The sequence below is a fragment of the Cetorhinus maximus genome, chromosome 7 (assembly GCF_964194155.1).
Source record: "Cetorhinus maximus chromosome 7, sCetMax3.hap1.1, whole genome shotgun sequence".
Taxonomy (NCBI): Eukaryota; Metazoa; Chordata; class Chondrichthyes; order Lamniformes; family Cetorhinidae; genus Cetorhinus; species Cetorhinus maximus.
This window is the reverse complement of record NC_135885.1, coordinates 143,887,378-143,909,351: the sequence shown is the minus strand read 5'-3', so window position 1 is coordinate 143,909,351 and position 21,974 is coordinate 143,887,378. Positions and strand designations below refer to the sequence as shown.

At 41.7% G+C, this 21,974-nt stretch overlaps 1 protein-coding gene across 3 annotated transcripts in view; it reads right to left on the bottom strand.

The window, feature by feature from the left end:
• The window catches only part of pcca (propionyl-CoA carboxylase subunit alpha), a 343,070-nt gene that overhangs the window by 45,544 nt on the left and 275,552 nt on the right, over window positions 1-21,974 (bottom strand). The window contains exon 22 of one of the 3 annotated variants that reach the window (XM_078546057.1): window positions 15,226-15,374. The exons of the other annotated variants lie outside the window; for them this stretch is intronic. Coding sequence (XP_078402183.1) covers window positions 15,300-15,374 — 75 coding nt within the window. The 3' untranslated portion in view covers window positions 15,226-15,299. Of the gene's footprint in view, window positions 1-15,225; window positions 15,375-21,974 lie in introns of those variants that run through there. 3 annotated transcript variants of the gene reach the window in all.

Here is a 21,974-nt window from a genome sequence, read left to right as displayed (position 1 = left end):
ACAGCTGGAGTACTGTGTGCAGTTAAAAAAAATGTACAAGAGGGGCATGGACAGGGTGGATAGGGAGCAGCTGTTCCCCTTAGTTGAACGGTCAGTCAAAATGGGGCATAAGTTCAAGATGAGAGGCAGGAGGTTTAGGGGGGATGTGAGGAAAAGCTTTTTTACACAGAGGGTGGTGACGGTCTGGAATGCACTGCCTGGGAGGGTGGTGGAGGCGGGTTGCCTCACATCCTTTTAAAAAGTACCTGGGTGAGCATTTGGCACGCCATAACATTCAAGGCCATGGGCCAAGTGCTGGTAAATGGGATTAAGTAGGTAGGTCAGGTGTTTCTCACATGTCGGTGCAGACTTGATGGGCCGAAGGGCCTTTTCTGCACTGTGATTCTGTGATCTACAAGATGCACTGCAGCAACTCACCAAGGCTCCTTCAACAGCACCTTCCAAACCTGTGACCTCTACCACCCAGAAAGGCAAGGGCAGCAAATGCATGGGAGCACCACCACCTGCAAATTTCCCTCCAAGTCACACAACATCCTAATTTGGAAATATATCGCCGTTGCTTCACTGTCGCTGGATCAAAATCCTGGAACTCCCTCCCTAACAGCACTGTGGGTGTACCTACACCACATGGACTGCAGCGGTTCAAGAAGGAAGCTCACCACCACCTTCCCAAGGGCAAATAGGGATAGGCAATAAATGCTGCCCTAGCCAGTGACACCCGCATCCGTTGAATGAATAAAAAAAATTTCTTTTAAAGTCTCAGTCTCAATGGAAATTAGGATATCAGCCTTGCCAGCCACACCCACATCCCAAGAATTAATTTTTAAAAATCTGAACTTTGAATGATCTGTCCAGGCCCGTGGATTACTAATCCAGTAACAACCGTTACACTACCGTCAGGAAGGCATATGGCACGCTTGCCTTCATTGGCAGGGGTATTGAGTATAAAAGCTGGGAAATCATGCTGCAGCTGTATAGAACCTTGGTTAGGCCACACTTGGAATATTGCGTGCAATTCTGGTCGCCACATTACCAGAAGGATATGGAGGCGTTGGAGAGGGTGCAGAGGAGGTTTACCACGATGCTGCCTGGTCTGGAGGTTATTAGCTATGAGGAGAGGTTGGAGAAACTCGGATTGTTCTCACTAGAGTGACGGAGATTGAGGGGGTGACTTGATAGAAGTTTACAAAATTATGAGTGGCATGGACAGAGTAGATAGTCAGAAGCTTTTTCCCAGGGTGGAAGAGTCAATTACTAGGGGACATAGATTTAAGGTGAGAGGAGAAAACTATAGAGGAGATGTGCGGGGCAAGTTTTTTTACACAGAGGGTAGTGAGTGTCTGGAATTTGCTGCCAGAGGAGGTGGTGGAAGCAGGTACGATAGTGGTGTTTAAGAGGCAGCTTGACAAATACATGAATAGGATGGGAATAGAGGGATACGGACCCCGGAAGTGCAAAATGTTTTAGTTTGACAGGCAATATGATCGGCGCAGGCTTGGAGGGCCAAAGGGCCTGTTCCTGTGCTGTACTTTTCTTTGTACCTCAACTAACAAACCTATGGGTTTTTTGTATTCTTTCATGGGATGAGGGCATTGCTGGCAAGGCCAGCTTTGTTGTCCACCCCTAACTGCCCTTGAGGACAGTCAAGTGTCAGCCACATTGCTGTGGGCCTGGAGTCACATGTATGCCAGGTCAGGTAAGGACGGCAGATTTCCTTCCCTAAAGGACATTAGTGAACCAGATGGTTTTTAAAGCAATCAATGATAGTTTCAGGGTCGCCATTATTGAGACTAAATTACAATTCCAGATTCTTTTTAATTAATTAAATTTATTTATTGTCCTCTATTTAATGGTGCATTTGTCATTATTTTAGTCGATATATGTCTTTTTTTTTAACTTTCAAAGTCACAATACCGCAAACATTTCAGGAGAGGCTGTGGGGAAATTTAATTTTCCCCTTCTTTTCACATTCAGTGACAATATAAAAAAATCCTTGAGGTAACATAGTAGACTATGAGCTAGCTGCCTTTTGCAGCTCACCTGAAATCGCCGGGGCATACCATCTATATTATAACTTGGCATTTCTGTTTCGCCACACTGTTTATGTTAGTTGGTCTTCCTAAGTGAGATTGTCCAATTTTTGCCAATTATGGGTAGTTTTGTGCTGTGGACACATGACTGCTAAGAACTAAGATTAATGTTACTTAAGCTCATCTTAATTTAAGAAACAGCATATGGCATCGTCAACTCAAAAGATGAACTGGACAGAAGCAACAGCCAATGAAGGAGAAAAAAACACAAGGATAATCTGCACAATTATATCTTCCACTTATCTAATATTTATATAAAGTTATATTGAGTCCACAGAACAGAACAGGCCATTTGGCACAACTGATTAGTGCTGTCATTCAAGTTCCACATGAGTCTCCTCCCACCTGACTTCATCTCACCCTATCAGCATATCCTTATATTCCTTTCTCCCTCATGTATTTATCCAGCTTCCCCTTAAGTGTATCTATACTATTCACCTCAACCACTCCCTGTGGTATCAAGTTTCACAGTCTCACCACTCTTTGGGTAAAGAAGTATATCCTTAATTCTTAATTGAATTTTGAATCTGGTGCCAAGTCAACAGGGTCTCCAGGCATCCAGCAGCAGTGATGTCATCAAGCAGGGTAAGCAGCCAATTATATTGATGTATTGTCACAGACAGTAAACCAGGAAGTGAAATGCAGAGATGTCTTGACATTTTAATTTTATTTTACTACATAGAGCAAAATAATAAATAATTGGAACAAACCCATGGGATTAAGGTAGAAGCTGAAATACCATAAACAAATTTATGAAAATATTATAATTTTAAAACCTGTGGCCTTTTTAAATTATAAAGGAAAAAAATTGACACTTCATAAATATGAAATTAGTTATTCAGGACCAGAGAGGTTGTTCAGAAGTAATTATGACCACAGTTACGCATCATTCAACAAAGCTAATTTTTTTCAAGGATTTTTACAGTAAGACTAATCGCATATAAAGGACAAGTTATCAGTTCAGTGATTTCTAATTGATTGCAGCATACTGCTAAAAAGGGAGACATGTTGCCAAAGCTTTTCATCTTGCTCTCATCAGGACCAAAACAAGAATTTCAAATTTAGATGGAGAGAGATTGCAGAACTTGGTGGTACAGAGGAATCTGGGTGTCCTGGTACCACCAGATCTTACAAAGTTAGCATGCAGGTACAGCAAGTGATTAGGAAGGCAGATGGAATGTTGGCATTTATTGCAAGAGGGATGGAATATAAAATAGAGAAATTTTACTGAACAGGACCCTTGTGAGACCACATCTGGAATACCATGCACAGTTTTGGTCTCCTTGTTTGAAAAAAAGATATAATTGCAATAGAAGCAGTTCAGGGAAGGCTCACTCAATTCATTCCTGTGATGAAGGGCTTATCTTATGAAGAAAGGTTGAACAGGTTAGGCCTATACCAATTGGAGTTTAAAAGACTGAAAGATGATCTTACTGAAACATATAAGATCCTGTGAGGACTGGATCGGGTGCATACCAGGAGGATGTTTCCTCTTGTGGGGGAAACTAGAACTCGAAGACATGGTTTAAGAATAAGAGGTCTCCCTTTTAAGACAGAGATGAGGAGAATTCTTTTCTCTCTGAGGGTCACTGGAATGTGGAATTCTCTTCCCTGGAAGGCAGTGGAGGCTAGGTCTCTAAATTTACTCAATGCTGAGTTAGATAGATCTTAGTTAGACAAGGGAGTCAAGGGTTATGGGGGGCAAACAAGGAAGTGGAGTTGAGACCATAACCAGATCAACCACGATCTTATTAAATGGCGAAGCAGGCTCAAAGGGCCGAATGGCCTACTATTGCTCCTAAAGTTCTATGTTACATACAAACATACAAATTAGGAGCAGGAGTAGGCCACTCTGCCCCTCGAGCCTGCTCTGCCATTCAATAAGATCATGGCCAATCTGATTGTAACCTCAAACTCACATTCATGCCTACCCCTGATAACCTTTCACCTCTTGTTAATCAAGAATCTACCTAGCTCTGCCTTAAAAATCTGCATAGGCTCTGCTTCCACTGCCTTTTGAGGAAGAGAGCTCCAAAGACTCACAACCCTCTGAGAGAAAAAATTTCTTCTCACCTGTCTTACATGAGCGACACCTTATTTTTAAACAGTGACCCCTAGTTCTACATTCTCAGGATCTTAAAGGTTTCAATCGAGTCATCTCTTACTCTTCTAAACTCCAGTGAATACAGGCCTAACCTGTCCAATCTTTCATCATAAGACAACCCGCCCATTCCTGGTATTAGTCTAATAAACCTTCTCTGAACTGCTTCTAACGTATTTACACCTTTCTTTAAATAAGAAAACCAGTACTGTACATAGTACCCCAGATGTGGTCTGACCAGTGCCCTGTACAACTGAAACATAACCTCCCTACTTTTGTAATCAATTCCCCTCACAATAAACGATAACATTCTATTAGCTTTCCTAATTACTTGCTGTACCTGCATATTAACGTTTTGCGATTCATGCACCAGGACACCCAGATCCCTCTGAATCTCAGAGTTCTGCAATCTTTCACCATTTAGATAATCAACTCCTTTTTTATTCTTCCTGCCAAAATAGGCAATTTCACATTTGCCCACATTATACTCCATTTTCCAGATCTTTGCCCACTCACTTAACCTATGTCCCTTTGTAGCCTCCTTATGCCCTCTTCACAATTTACTTTCCTACCTATCTTTGTGTCATCAGCAAATTTAGCTACCATTCCATCATCCAAATAATTTATATAAATTGTAAAAAGCTGAGGCCTCAACTTTCAAAGGTATCAACAATTTATTCTACAGGATAAAAGGGTGCTGACTGGTTGGCAAGTTGACTTTTATTGGCCAAGGTGTTGCCTTGGAGAAATCAACGGGGAGATTTTCCCCTGTAGTATAAATTGTTGTCATCATTTGAAATTTGGCATTCTTGCATTTGTCCTGATGACTGCAAGATGAAAAGCTTCAGCAACAGATATCTCTTTTCAGCAAGATTCAAGTTCTTATTACAATCTGGGGCTGCCTCAACAATGCACCCTACAGGGAAATGAAGAGTCACTGACAGCAACTTCTGGATTTCCATGTTTAACTTTACATATGTGGATGCCAGCAGTTGCTGTGAGTTTCAGAGGAGTAAAGAGAGCAAATGCTGACAGTTACGCAGTCATTACCACCACAAAATCCAGGCCAATGACTTGTTATTCTAATAGAACGCAGTACGTTCTGTGTTAAAATATGATAACAGATGACATTATTGTCAGCAGAGGGAGGAATTCTTAGCTGGACAGGGTGAGGAAAATTACAGCTAAAAGTGACAATTAATCCTAGTCAAACATCAAGCCATGTTCCCTTGCTAACCTAGTTTTAAAATCTGCCCAGGGCAGTAACGTAATTGTTGTAAATGTGAAAATCTCGTTTTCTCCTCCATAAGAAACTACAAAATGCATGCTTGTACACGAAACAGTGGTGGGCCGGGTACAGCTAGAAAGCTGTGAGGATGTGTACAGCTGCAGTCACTGGAGCAGCCCTGTTAGCATAATGCTTTGACAACTCCATCAGTGAAATCTCAAGGTAGCTGTCAATCACAATGCATCATTTAATCCAGCAACACTCTAAGGAGTTCTATATAAACCACATGACAGCACATCTACAGCTCTATTTATAGACATGCCCAGTTGTTTAGCACTGCTGTTGTAATTAGGACAAAGCTACAGGTCTGAATATATTCAGATGTGGTGTTTTTTTTTCTCTCCTTCTGCATTTCCACATACTGTGATCTTCCTTGACTGCATTATGCAAAATTCAAAGGCCTGCATTTCATTCAGTCAATACGGGCATACAGCACCTCAGTTGCAGCTATCTATAATTTGATGAATGGTGTACTGCAGAATAAAGCAGACCCACTTCACATTAACCAGCAGATGAATCAGGAGAACACTTATTTTAATTCCAGAGAAAGCAGTGGCTAGGGTATTTAGCATACCCTTTACTGCAGAATGCGATGCTAATTGTGCACCATTACCTCTAATCTGCTTGCTTTGTTGTATTAATCACTGTGCTAATTGATGTAAAGAAAGAGATATGGCCATAGGCAAGGAAGCATATGAATGAGAAGGAAAGATGGCGGTGAAAGAATTATCAAGCAAAGCCATACGGAGAAGGCACTCCTTTGAAAACACTTCCTCTCATCCACAAGCGGTACTTCATAGACTAATACACCAACTGCGTGTAGAAAAGTAATTGTGTTTCTTTTTCACAATGGAGGAAGGAACAACGAGTTCTTCAAAAGGTTGGTCCGATGTTGAACAAGAAACAAAAGCAATGCATTGCCTATATATTCTTGACTTCTAGATGCAGAAAGTACTAAATTACAAGCAAATTTAATCACAAAAATGCTTAAACATACAAAGGATTTGCATTTTCATGCCATGTATCCTTTGTATTTAGCAAAACAAATTTGTGTCTACTTGAAGGACTCTGTGGCATTTGGGTCATCAGATCTATTAGATCTTTTAAAAACTGGTCCCACCAAAAAGCTCATTGCATTCAAATTTTAAAATTTAACCCCAATTTACAACAGTGCAATATTTTAAATCTAAAACCAACCATCCTCTAATTGTCTTGACAGATTTTGGCCAAGATTAAGAACAACTTTACAGATGTTGCAAAGTTTCCAAGTGTTTTCACAAAGGCGAATAAATAATAGATTACAGGCCAGTTTAGATCATCCTCTAGGTTTTATTCCTAAATGCATCAGTACTAGTTCAAACCAATTTATGATAAATTAATTCTAGAAGTGACTTATTGCGTACAATTTTAAATCATCCAAATTCCTGCTTGTGTGAACAATAAATGAGATTTGCATTAATGAATTTTAACTAGACCCATATTAAAATTAGTTTTAGGTTAAAAAAATCAAGTTTTTCTAATAGAAACGCAGAGGAGGCTATTCAGCCCCTTGAGTCTGTACCACCATTCAATTAAATCACGTCAGATCTGTATCTTGACTCCATCTATCCTCCTTGGTTCCATAACCCTTAATCCCCTTACCCAACAAAAATCAATCTCAGTTTCAAAATTTTCAATTGACCTCCAGCCTCAACAGAGAGGGTTCCAGACTTCCACTCCCCTTTGTGTGAAGAAATGCTTCCTGACATCTCCCCCGAATGGCCTCCTTGTTCTGGATTCCCCACCTCCACCCTTCCACCCCCACCCCAACTAGAGGAAATAGTTTCTCCCTATCAACCCTAGCCAATCCTTTAATCGTCTTTAACACCCCAATTAGATCAACCCTTCATTTTCTACACCAGGGTATGTATCGGGCCAAATTTTCGTCCCAAGTCAGGCGTGCAAAGTCGGGAAATTTCCAAATTCCACAAACCTGACTTGGGTGACACTTCCCTGAATGACTGGATTTTCGTTCTGAGGGGCGGGTGCTAAGTGAAGTTGGGTCTGTCGACCCCGGAAGCAGTGCGGAGGTGGCTACGGGGGCTGCTGAGTCCTGAGGTGGGCTGTGTAAAAGGCTCTTCATACCCTCCATGCCAACCTATGCCTCTTTACCCACCCCACATGGCCCTTTATAGCCCTTATGCCAATTTAGTGCCAACCCATGCCCCCCCAATCCACCACCTTTTTCCCTTACACCCTCCGTGACAACTCACCCAGTATCCACCATGAGCAGATCTCAGGGGCCATGGTAAGATTAAATAAAAAAGTTCTAAGTAGCTATTACAGGCTTCACTATATTAAAAAGCACTCTCATTGATAAAAGCCCATTCAATACATTTCAATTCCTTCAAATGCTTAATCCCTTATAAAAACAAACATTTGTAGTCATAGCTCCACATCAAAGACAGCTTATCTCTCAATGACCATTTAAAGCTGTCAATCAAACTGTGAACTTTCAAACCCCCTCCCCACCCCTACTGTAATAATTATAGTTTGTGGAAGCAGTCAAGCAGAAACTAATCCGATAATGATAACCCTCAGGATGATGATGTCAACAACCATCTACTGAAATTGCAAGCACTGATTTTTTTTTCAACTGCAGGCTGGTTTATTTTTCAAAATTTAAAGAGCAGGAGACTTGACAGCTTCACAGTTCCACAGATCTTATCTACTTTTTACGCATATTCATGTCTATTCTTAACAATCCCAAAGGGGTACCTGGACCTCTCCCACAGTGTACCTGACCTCTCCCAAAGGTGTACCTTTAGACTTTTACCTCAAATGTTTCAAGTCCATGAGTCAAATTTTGGAAATTGTGATAACGAAAGTTGGTTCTGATTGAAGGCAACTGCACTTTTAAACGTGCTGCTGCCTCCGTGAACTGCGGATGTGAGAAATACCTCCCGCCTCCATTCCTCCTCTTTGGACGAAAATGGTGGGTGCCAGTTTTGGGTCAGGACTTCCGGATTCCAGGCTCCAGCTCCATTTTGGCTAAGATTTGGAGCCCTTCTGACCTTGCAAAAATTCAGGCCATCTAGTCTATGCAACCTGTCTCCATAACTTAAACCTTTCAGTCCCTAAAAATCTACTAGTAGTGGCGTCTATCAATTTTGTGTACATATGATGTACCGTAAAGCTATGCTCTACAAAGTCTTTGGAACATTACAATTTTGGAGCTATGGTTTTGCATTCTTAGCCTGACAATTATTTTTGCTGTATTTCAAAAATTTATCAAATTATTCTTGTAGTCCTCCAACTCCATTAATTATTCAGTGTTGAAAATGTTCAGATGTGCTTATGCCCCACTCTATTTACTTCATCCCATCAATATATTTTTTTTCTCCCTCTTGCAGTTATCCAGCTTCCCCTTAAATGTATCTATACCAATCGCGTCAACCACTCGCTGTGGTTCCACATTCTCACCACTCTCTGGGAAAAGAAGTTTCTCCTGAATTCCCTGTTGGGTTTATTATCTTATAGCCATGGCCCTTAGGTTTGAACTCTCCCGCAAGTGGAAAGATCTTCCCCAAGTTTACCCAGTTAAACCCTTTCGTGATTTTAAAAACACTGCGTCTCCTGCCAATGCAATGCGGCCATGTGCGCACGCGCACTGGCACACGCAAACATCACTTTGCTGCACTCAAAACATGGGTTTCGTAGGCAGGAAATGTATGCTTGTCTTAACGTCTTAGTATTTTTAATATTTTATAATTACAGATGAATGGCAGAAAAATGATTAAATAATTACATTTCCACTAACAATGTTCAAACAGCACGGGCACCAAACAATAGCTGCACTCTCACCATGACCAGACCAGCTCCCAATTATACCGAATAATTGTCAAAGAGCCATCATTAACAATTCACAGAAGAGGCAAGAAAGTATCGCTGATGCTGCAACTCAGAAACGGAAAACTCTGGAGGCATTCAATGGAAGATTTTCTGTTCGGTAGTTTGCTGCTTTAAATTATCCACTTTGCTTCAGCATTAAAATGTGAAAAAAGTTGCTTTTTCTTTGACACTGAATGAATTTCAATCTAGCAGTCAGGTCTATGAAATCCTGTTCTGCTGCCAGTCTGACACGATGTGCTCATGGCTGCATGAGTCTGTCAAACATTGAACAGGGTGGAGAAACAGTAGAACTGCACATGCACTGCGATGGAAGCAAACACAGCCTTTTAAAAACCTTTGCAAGACCACATTGCGTGCCTGGCCCCATCCTCAAGAGCATATCCAACTTCCCCGCCAAACTGCAGGTAATGTGACAAACACAAATAAATATTTAAAAGGTTTCAGAAGAATAAAATGTTTCTGGTGTAAACTATAGTAAATATTAATCCACATTCAAAGAAAACAATTAGGCCCTTAATAAAACAATGGCAAGGGGTGGAGAATTTAATGAGTTGAAAAAAGGAGAGAGACTCAGGAGGCAACGATCTTGATGACTGAATCAGTTGAACACTGTGAGCACTGAACAAACGAGTGAAAAACCGATGGTTGCCTCAACTGTGCAATGTGTGCCTGATATCAGAAGCTTCAGGAATGAAGGAATGAGTTGCCAGATAGCAGAACCAGGAGGAGTCACTCTGGTTACTGTGGAAGATGGTGGCATAGTGGTAATATCACTGGATTAGTAATCCAAAGGCCCAGGCTAATGCTCTGTGGACATGGGTTCAAATCCCCTCATGGCAGCTGGTGGAATTTAAATTCTGTTTTTTTTAAATCTGGTATTGAAAAGCTAGTCTCAGTAATGGTGACCATGAACTATCATCGATTGTAGTAAAAACCCATCTGGTTCACTAATGTCCTCCAGGGAAGGAAATCTACCGTCCTAACTCCAGACCCACAACAACATGGTTGACTCTTAACTGCCCTCTGAAATAGCCTTACAAGCCACTCAGTTTAAGGGCATTTAGGGATGAACAACAAATGCTGCCCTTGCCAGTGACACCCACATCTCATGAAAGAATAAAGAAAAAAATAGCCCGAGGTCCAGGTGTGAAATACTTTAATATCCTCAACTGAAGCTTAAAAAATGTGTTGATTTTGTACAATTACAAAAAATCTTTAGGGAGATAAAGCTGAATGAGGGGAAAAAACAAGATGCTGATGATGAGGAGATGATTACATGTAAGAGATCATTCAGTTGATGGAAACATTTTAATCTTGCTGGACTTTTGGCAAATGACAGGAGATCCCACGTCAATGGTCCATTCTCATAAGTGGGCTGCTAAAGCTTACAGGTTAATCTCTTTATAAGGTAACTCAACAGTAGAGTTGTCATTTTCTGTTTCCATAAAACCAGAGGGACCACTCAAATGGAAACAAGGTAAATATTTTTTTAAAGCTCCGACAATCATACCTCCCAAGTGTAGGGACTGAAACGACTGCCAGAGGCAATGAAAATGGGAAATCCTTTTCAAGTGCTTTGGCACATCCAACATTTTTTCACATTTTCATTTTAAGCATTGAGTTGGATGAAGAGGTAAGGATTGCTAACACCAATCATAAGAAACAGGGCCAACTTGAAGCCCCTCTTAATGACCTTGTCTCTTCTTGAGGTACCGTTTGAGTCAATGATTATCATTTGCTAATTCACTGCCTCCCCTACTCCTTAAAGCAAAGGCTCAGCGGTGTGATAGTTTACCACCAAAAGGAGCTAATTCAGAACATAATATAAATGCGGTGTTAGCCAAGAAAGTATTTGTACTTTACAAGGTTTTAAATTCTGGTCCACATTCAATATTTGGGTATCGATTTTTTTTACACTGTACAATCTCACGTTGCATGAGCAAGTTATGCAACTTTTTTGATTTTGTGAACGAATGTGAAATTTTATTTCATTGCCTAACCTAAGCTCTGAGGCCACTCTGTAGGGGAAGACTGTCTACCTGTAATTATGACTAAACAACAGTCCCATTCAGTCGGTCTCAAAGATAGCCACTGAACAAGTTTCATTGGTAAGTGTATTCAACGTTTATTCAGTCCATGATCCTAGATCTTAAGATCAACCTAGATTATTAAAAATCGTGTCTCTTATTACAAATGTCTACCATGCAGATCAGTCCAAGCCATCTATGTGGCATTGCACACAAATTAGATCCAAACATTGATCTATGTGAAATCACACTCATTTTTCAGCCTTCATGACAGTTCTTCAAATCTCCTGCTCAGATTGTCATCCATCCTATACTTAAGCCAATTTTTTATCCAAGTTGATACTGGCCTTCCTATCCCACGAGCCTCAATTTTGTTAACCAGCCTTTTATGTGGTATTTTGTCAAACAACTTCTTAAAATCCATATAGACAACCTTCTTTGCTTTCCCTTCATCAATCTTCTCTATTACTTTGTCAAAAAATTCAATTAGATTAGGCAAACCTGATCCACTTTTTACAAATTCATGCTGGTTCTCCTTAATTAACTCAAACCTCTAGGGGAGACAGTGGTGTATTGGCCCAGACTAATGCTCTGGGGATAAAAGCAAAATGCTGCGGATGCTGGAAATCTGAAACAAAAACAGAAAATGCTGGAAAAACTCAGCAGGGTCTGGCAGCATCTGTGGAGAAAGAAACAGAGTTAACATTTCAAGTCCGTATGACCCTTCTTCAGAGCTCTGAAGACATGGATTCAAATCCCTCCATGGCAGCTGTAGAATTTAAATTCTATTAATAATTCTGGGATTGAATCAGTAATGGTGACCACGACAACTATCAATTGTTGTAAAACCCCAGTTGGTTCACTGGTGTCCTTTAGGGTAGGGAAATCTGCCATCTTTACCCGGTCTGGCCTACTGGCCTACAGGTGAGTCCAGGCCCACAGCAATGTGGTTGACTCTTAACTGCCCTCTGAAATAGCCCAACAAGCCACTCAGTTCAATAGGGATGGGCAACAAATGCTGCCTTGCCAGTGATGTCCACATCCTGTAAAAGAATGAAAAAAGTGTGCCTGTGGATTTTTTTTCCCCTGGGTATTGTTTCTCATTACTGACCTTAAACTGACCAGCCTGTGGTTACTAGGAGTGTCCCTTTCTTGAATAAGGGTGTCACATCTGCCACTTCCCAATCCTCTGAAACCATCCCCATATCTAGGGAAGGTTTGAAGATTATGGCAAAGCCTTCCACTATCACCACCTCCACTTCCTTTAGCAAGCTGAGATGTAAACCATCCAGATCAGGTGACTTATCCACCCTAAGCATAGCTAAACTTTCCAGTAGATCCTGCTCATCAATTTTCACTCCATCCATTACCTTCACCATTTCGGCTTCTACTAATATTTTGTCAGCATCATAGGCCAGACCAGATAAGGTTGGCAGGTTTCTTTCTCAAAAAGAGACTAGCCAACCAGATGAGTTTTATGACAATCCAGTTGTATCATGGTCACTATTACTGATTCAAGCTTTTTATTCCAGATTTTATTAATTGAATATAAATTCCCTAGCTAACATGGTGGGATTTGAACTCAAGTCTCTGGATCCTTAGTCCAGATCCTGGATAGTCCACCATGCTACCACTCTTTATTTGTCTTGTTTACAACTGAGCAAGGGCACTGGAGTTATGTGTCATCCACAATCATAAAACGACATAACACCACAAACCACAGAATGACATAACACGGAAGGAGCCCATTTAGCCCATCATTCATATGCCAGATCAAACCTATTAAAATTCAGTTTCACAATTTACCTTGACAGTACCTGAACAGACAACATCTGAGTTGCTAGGACAGTGAAAGGCCACTTCAGATTCAAGGCAACAAAAGTAAAGCACTACATTTAAAACTACGCACAAGAGATTAAATGAAAATAAGCAAGTGCATCATTTAAGGAATCAACTCAAACCCTTTTCATTTTTAAGGCTAATCCTTGTTTACTTATAGTTATAGTTACCCAGTGATTATAAGTGAAAGGCGCAAGTAAGACAACTTGTTTGCACCCGCTTTTGTAGGCAACAATACTTGCAGGTGTTTAAGGTGTGGTTAAAATGTATGCTGCTCACAGATAGCCGAGACAGGTAATTACACGACAAAAGCAATTTGCCAGTATAAATGCTACTTATGCAACCTATCAAATGGCAATAATCGCAGTCAACAGAAATCTCAACGAAAGTGCCCATACACCTATCTGTTTGTGTAGATGACCTTTACATCTCACATGCACTTGCTGTGTCAATCCTATCGTACCTAATAGGTATCTGCAAATAATCTTTCCCTGATTGCTCCCAGCACTTAGTTCCCAAGCAGTAATTACCCAACGTGTCCCTAATCCAGGAAGGGAAAGTACATGGCAGTGAGGTCATGGAATTTCCATGGAAAAATATTAACAGCAGACAAAAATCGTGTAAGTCAAATGAAAAACAGAATTTTAAATGGCTCGCCAGAAGAAGTCAAAAACATCCTTTAGATGTAAACGGCATCTGCATGCAATATTGCCTGAACCACCTCAGAACACTGGAAATCTGGCCTCAACTCGCCCACACATTACAGGAATCTTCAAGTGTGATCTCAATCGGGTTCTCAGGACTCCTTGAACAGCTGAAAAAATTATTAATACATGAGACTGGAATTACAAATGTTTGGCGTTCCAAATCCATTATTCTGCTACAAAGTAATAATGTTGATTTAAAAACAAATTCCACAGAATGATAAGGCACAGAGTGGGGCCATTCAGCCCATCATGCCCGCGCCAGATTTAACCACTCCATTGACGTGGTGGTTAACACAGTGATGGGCAGAATCCTACAGACCAGAAAGGCTCCTAGCTTTGATTGCAGGTTTTTGTGCTAACTTTAATGTTCCCAGAGAACAGTGAGCCTCTGTAATATACTACTGGCTGGTGTGGAGGGTGCTGACTCTCTACATTGCCTTTAAGAAGGAGCTGGACTGGTTCCTGACTGGGACAGAGATTGCATATAGGTGAGTTCTTCTAGGGGTAGCACTTGTTCTGTGTGATCCCCTGGGCTAGCTTCAATCACCTGAGGGGATTGAAGAGGAATTTTCCAGAGTACTTTTTCCCTTATTAGCCCTCAGCTTTTTGTGGCTGTGAGGGTGGGGTGGGTGGGAGAGGGAGGAGATATCTAGTTGTGAATCTCATGCCATTCCTACCCATCTCTGTCATCTCCTGCAGCCCCACAACCTCCAAGATATCTGGCTTCCTCCAATTCTCACCTCTCGAGCATCACTGGTTTCAATCGCTCCATTGTTTGTGGCCATGCCTTCAGCTGCCTGGGCCCTAAGCTCCGAAATTCCCTCTCTAAACCACTCTGCCTCTCTCTCCTCCTTCAAGACAGTACTTACAACCTACCCATTTGACCAAACTTTTGGTCACCAGCCCTAATATCTCTTTATGTGGTTCAGTGTCAAATTTTGTTTGATAATGCTCCCGTGAAATGCCTACTTCTATTTCTTACTTTCTTATGAAATGTCTTATTATATTAAAAGTACTATAGAAATGCAAGTCGTTGTTAAAGTACTGCTTCTCCTGCAGCTACATACAATCGTGTTGCTAATTTGGATTGGACTTGATTTCTTAAGTGTGTCCACAATGATATTGGTAAAAATAAACCACATTATAATGGGTTCTGACAAAAGATCATGACCTGAAACGTTAACTCTGTTTTTCTCTCTCCACAGATGCTGCCTGACCTGCTGAGTATTTCCAGCATTGTCTGTTTCTATTTCAGATTCCCAGCATCTGTAATAGTTTGCTTTCATATCACAGTGGGTCCGTGAGAATGGCCCTCAAAATAGTTGTCATTTGGAACTTGCGGCCCTCTGTCAAACGTTACCGAACAAGATTCTTCCAGGCTGTGGATGCTGTCCACAGGTGTGTTGCTCTGAATGTAGGTGCAGTTTTTGCCTGCACAAGTTGAGAAAAAAATTAAACTGTAGATCAGGCAGCATAAATGACATGGGAGATACCAGACCAAAGCTACCACAACAACAAATCACTATTATTTTCCTCCAGTGTTGAAACAGTGGCAATTATTCAACTGTATATAGTGGCACCGCCGATAACTCAAGCAAGTTGGACAATTTGACTGGAAATACTGACAACTGTTTCTGGTTCAGTTCGAGCTGCAATAACAAAAGCTCAACCACCTGAGACCACAGGGGCCAGGATATGGGTTACTTATAGCAACCATGAGCCAGCTAACAAGAATAGCAGGAAAGCTGCTGAATTTGAAGCAATGCAGTCCTTTGAAGTCAGCTACTTAGCAGCTATTATAACCATTCAAGTGAAATCTTTGAAGGCAGGTTATCCTCTGCTGCATCGTGTCCTGTTGTGGTGAATGAATTATTTCCTTTTCCTGCATTTTTCACATTTGTGACACTGACTCTTTAATTGTTTTCATTGCTGACTGCAAGCTTGGGGAACTGAAACGGTTGACTAGCAAAGCAACAAAATTAATTAGTGAACTAAAAGAACGGTGTGCACATAAAATCCACAAATCATCACACACATGTAGCCTGCGTTAAATTACATATTCTGGCAAATGACAGCCAGTAGGATGCAAATTAAATATTCATGGCAGCAATTATTCGACTTAATTATAAGCAGCCATATTATGTAGTCTGTTCTTGCTGTATCTCTTCAGAATTGATTGTACGTCATCAAAACTGTTTCTTATTCATAGCCCATCTAGTTTTCTGCTGTTAATCAAACCAGCCCTAGCTTTTTACCCCACGAATACTTTAAATGTGTTGAAAATATTGTCAGGTGCCTGCCTGTGTTGTTCTTGTCCCTTTTCATCAACTACTACTGCATGGACTGCAGCGCTTCAAGAAGGCAGCTCACCACCACCCTCTCAAGAGCAATTGGGGATGGGCAATAAAAATGCTGGCCGAGCCAGCGATGCCCACATCCCATTAAACGAATTTTTAAAAACCTAGAGGAACAAGAGGTTTTAAAAATATATACTTTTGCTTTTATTCCCACACAGTGTTTTCTCTACTTTTTCCTTCATTTTTCTTTATGTGGCTCAGTGCGCACCCCAGCCTCTGGGTCAAGAGGTTGTGTGCCCGGGTCCCACTCCAGAGACCTGAACACAAAACTTAAGCTGACACTCCCAGTGCAGTATTGAGGGAAGTGCTACACCAACAAAGGTGCTTTCTTTCTGTTGAGGCATTAAACTCAAGTCCTGTCAACCTTCTCAGGTGGATGTAAAAGATTCCACATTATTTAATGAGGCTGAAAGTTGATAAATCCCCAGGACCTGATGATCTACATCCCAGTGTGTTGAAAGAGGTGACCACAGAGATAATGGATGTATTGGTGGGTCACCTTTCAAAATTCTATAGGTTCTAGAACAGTTCCTGCAGACTGGAAGGTTGTAAATGTAACCCCGCTGTTTAAAAGAGGGAGAGAGAAAACAGGGAACTAGACCTGTTAGCCTGACATCGTTAGTAGGGAAAATGCTAGAATTTATCATAAAGGATGTGATGACCGAAAATTTAGAAAGTAATTTGGGTTTTTGGATATTTGGATTTTCAGAAGGCATTCGTTAATGTCCCACACAAGAGTTTAGTGAGCAAAAGTTGAGCACATGGGATTGGAGGTAATGTACTGGCATGGATTGAGAATTGGCTAAGAGGCAGAAAATACAGAGTAGGAATAAACGGATCACTCTCAGTTTGGCAGGCTGTGACTAGTGGGGTACTGCAAGGATCAGTGCTTGGGCCCCAGCTGTTCACAATCTAGATCAATGATTTAGATGTGGGGATTAAATGTAATGTTTCCAAGTTTACAGATGACTCAAAACTAGGTGGAAGTGTGAGCTGTGAGGAGGATGCAAAGACGCTTCAAGGGGATTTGGAGAGGCTAAGCGAGTGGGCAAAACTTTGACAGATGGAATACAAGGTGGAGAAATGTGAGATTATCCACTTTAGTAGGAAAAACAGAAAGGCAGAGTATTTCTTAAATGGTGAGAAGCTGGGAAGGGTTGAACTTCAAAGGAACTTGGGTGTCCTTGTTCATGAGTCACTGAAATCTAACATGCAGGTACAGCAAGCAATTAAGAAGGCAAATGGTATGTTGGTCTTTATTACAAGAGGATTTGAGTATAGGAATAAAGATGTCTTGCAGCACTTATATAGTGCCTTGGTGAGACCATACCTGGAGTATAGTGTGCAGTTTTGGTCTCCTTACCTCAGGAAAAATATACTTGCCACAGATGGAGTGCAAAAAGGTTCACTAAATTAATTCCTGGCTCGGAGGGATTGTCCTATGTGGGAAGATTAAATAAACTGGGCCTTTATTCTCTGGAGTTTAGAAGATAGAGGGGTGATCTCATTCAAACATACAAAATTCTTACAGAACTTATCAGGGTAGGTGCAGAAAGGATGTTTACCCTGGTTGGGGGCGGGGTCCAGAACCAGGGGACCCAGTCTCAGGATAGGGGACAGGCCATTTAGGGCCGAGATGAGGAGGAATTTTTTTCACTCAGAGGCTGGTGAATCTTTGGAATTCTCTGCCCTAGAGGGCTGTGGAGGCTCAATCATTGAGTATGTTCAAGACAGAGATCGATAGGTTTCTTGATACTAATGATATCAAGGGATATGGGGATCGTGCAGGAAAGTGGCGTCGAGGTAGACGATCAGCCATGATCTAGTTGAATAGTGGAGCAGGCCCGAGGGGCTGAATGGCCTACTCCTGCTCCTGTTTCCTTTGTTCCTAAGTTCCTAAACAGATTGTCTGTCATTATCGCATTCCTGAAATTTGGGAGCTTGCTGTGGACAAATTGGCAGCAACGGTAACTACAACAGCACTTGGTTGACTATAAAGTGCTTTGGGTTATGAAAGCTGCTGTATAAATACAAGCTCCTTCTTTGTTATTTCTACCTTTCAAGCCACTAATTTGTAAAGCCTGATTTACAATATAATCGGTTTTAAATTTTAATACTTTATTACACAAAACATGCACGGTATAAACAAACTACCCAGTGGGGAAAACTGCGCAACATAGAATGTATTCTAATTAGAAGGAAGATCATTATAATTCATTTGTAACTTAAGAGCTATAAAGAGCTTTCACACACACAGTTCAGAATTCCACAGTTCCCTCATTATGCATAACTTTCTTTATCATTATTTCTTCCTCTTTCACAATTTTCTACCTGTCATCTCTCTGTTTCCTATGTCCCATGTTTTTCCTGTTCTCTTTTGTTCTTTTTCCTGTTGTGTCAATTGCTATTTGAGTTGAGATTGCTTAATAATATGAGAACAGGCTTTCAGAAGAGACATTAAACCAAGTCCCTCTCAGGGACTTGATTTTTTATTATTTATGAGATGTGGGCGTCACTGGCCAGACCAGTATTTATTGCCCATCCCTAGTTGCCCTTGAGAAGGTGATAGTGAGCTGTCTTCTTAAACCACCACAGTCCATGTGGTGTAGGTACACCCACAGTGCTGTTAGGGATTTCCAGGATTTTGACCCAGCGACAGTGAAGGAACGGCGATATATTTCCAAGTCAGGATGGTGTGTGGCTTGGAGGGGAACTTCCAGGTGTTGGTGTTCCCATGTATCTGCCGCCCTTGTCCTTCTAGATGGTAACAGTCGCGGATTTGGAAGGTGCTGCGTAAGCAGCCTTGGTGAATTCCTGCAGTGCATCTTGTAGATGGTACACACTGCTGCTACTGTGCTTCAGTGGTGGAGGGAGTGAACGTTTGTGGAATGGGGTGTCAATCAAGTGGGCTGCTTTGTCCTGGATGGTGTCAAGCTTCTTGAGTGTTATGGGAGCTACACTCATCCAGGCAAGTGGAGAATATTCCATCACACTCCTGACTTGGATAGGCTTTGGGGAGTCAGGAGGTGAGTCACTCGCTGCAGGATTCCTAGCCTCTGATCTGCTCTCGTAGCCATTGTGTTAATATGGCTAGTGCAGTTCAGTTCCTGGTCAATGGTAGCCCCCAGGATGTTGATAGTGGGGGATTCAGCAATGGTAATGCCATTGAATGTCAAGGGGTGATGGTTAGATTCTCTCTTGTTGGAGATGGTAATTGCCTGGCACTTGTGTGGTGCGAATGTTACTTGCCACTTGTCAGCCCAAGCCTGGATATTGTCCAGGTCTTGCTGCATTTGGACATGGACTGCTTCAGTACCTGAGAAGTTGCAAATGGTGCTGAACATTGTGCAATCTGTGAACATCCCCACTTCTGGCATTATGATGGAAAGAAGGTCATTGATAAAGCAGCTGAAGATGGTTGGGCCTAGGACACTACCCTGAGGAACTCCTGCAGTGGTGTCCTGGTGCTGAAATGACTGACCTGCAACAACCACAACCATCTTCCTTTGTGCTGGGTATGACTCCAACCAGCAGAGAGTTTTCCCCCTGATTCCCACTGACTCCAGTTTTGCTAGGGCTCCTTGACGCCACACTTGGTCAAATGCCGGCTTGATGTCAAGGACAATCAGTCTCACCCAACCTCTGGAGTTCAGCTCTTTTGTCCATGTTTGGACGAAGGCTGAAGACTGGCATCTGTGATGCTGGGGACCTATGGAGGGGGCTGAGATGGATCATCCACTTGGCACTTCTGGTTGAAGATTGCTGCAAATACTTCAGCCTTATCTTATGCACTGATGTGCTGGGCTCCTCCATCATTGAGGATGGGGATATTTTTAGAGCCTCCTCCTCCACTGAGTTGTTTAATTGTCCACCGCCATTCATGACTGGATGTGGCAAGACTGCAGAGCTTAGATCTGATCTGTTGGTTGTGGAATCGCTTAGCTCTGTCTATCGCTTGCTGCTTATGCTGTTTGGCACGCAAGTAGTCCTGTGTTACAGCTTCATCAGGTTGATACCTTATTTTTAGGTATGCCTAGTGCTGCTCCTGGCATGCCCTCCTGCACTTTTTATTGAACCAGGTTTGACATCTCATGGCTTGGTGGTAATGGTAGAGTGGGAGATATGCCAGGCCATGAGGTTACAGATTGTGTACAATTCTGCTGCTGCTGACGGCCCACAGCGCCTCATGGATGCCCAGTCTTGAGTTGCTAGATATGTTTGAAATCTATCTCATTTAGACAGTGGTAATGCCACACAACATGATGGAGGGTGTCCTCAATGAGAAGATGGGACTTTGTCTCCACAAGGACTGTGCGGTGGTCACCCTGACCAATACTGTCATGAACGGATGCGTCTGCAGCAGGCAGGTTACTGAGAATGAGGTCGAGTATATTTTTCCCTCTTGTTGGTTCCCTCACCACCTGCCGCACCATTAGTCTGGCAGCTATGTCTTTTAGTGGTCTTTGGTGGTGCTACTGAGCCACTCTAGGTGATGGGCATTGAAGTCCCCCATCCAGAGAACATTCTGTGCCGGACATGATAGATTCCTTGGCACTATTTTGAAGAAGAACAGGGTGTCCTGGCCAATATTTATCCCTCAACCAACATCATTAAAATAGGTTATCTGGTCATTTATTTCATTATTGTTTGTGGGAGCTTGCTGTGCGCAAATTGGCTGTCGTTTTTCCTACATTACAGCAGGGACTACACTTAAAAAGTACTTCATTGGCAATGACATTGTTTGGGACATTCTGCGGTCATGAAAGATACTATATAAACGCAAGACTTTCTTTCAACAGCTTGAACTGTAGTTGAGGTTACACTGCACGCACTATCACTCTTACATCAAGCATTTCCGCTTTGCACCGATGCAAAATCAGCAGATTCATTTGTGATTTAGATCAACATTCTGGATCACAAATGCATTGTGGCTCAAGGAGAATCTTGTTGGAGATCTGGGTTTACTTGGACACAAGTGTTACTTGTGAAAAGCTATTTTTGGAAAGAGTGTACTGTACAGTGGGACGACTACAAAATTTAGCAAATCCTTTTTTTAATGTTCCAGGAGTCTAAATGCAATATAGCTTTGGTCTGCAGGATATGTTTTTACCATCTAATTCTACTGGACTCACATAATGTTGACTAAGGAATAAATTCTGAGAAGGGGTCATTGTTAGGTAAGCTGTTTCTACTGTTTAAATATTCTTGTGTAAATAAAATCAACAACTGAGTAGAGGAACAAAAAAACCACTTTCCATAATGATGTCAGAAGCCAAATGCCCTCCACAACAATTTGCATTTGCATAGCATCTTAAGCACAGTAAAAAAAATCCAAAGGTACTTCACAGGAGCAAAATTTGGCACCAAGTCACATAAGGAGATACTAGAACAAGTGGCCAAAAGCTTGGTCAAAAGAGGTGGGCTTTGCAGAATATCTTGAAAAGGAAGACACAGAGCTCATCAAGCTCCATTTTCATGTATCCCCAATGGATCTAATTCAAAATCTTTTGTCCTCAACTTGATTCCTCTACAAGTTGCTCCACAGCCTCATTCCTCTAAACCTCTACAACCTCCTTGCTAGAAAGTGCTCCCTTCTGATTATTTCCTCTTCCTTAGCATCTCCTGTCACCAAAGGCCTCCAGTCATCTTGCCCCTACACTGAACTGTCATTTCC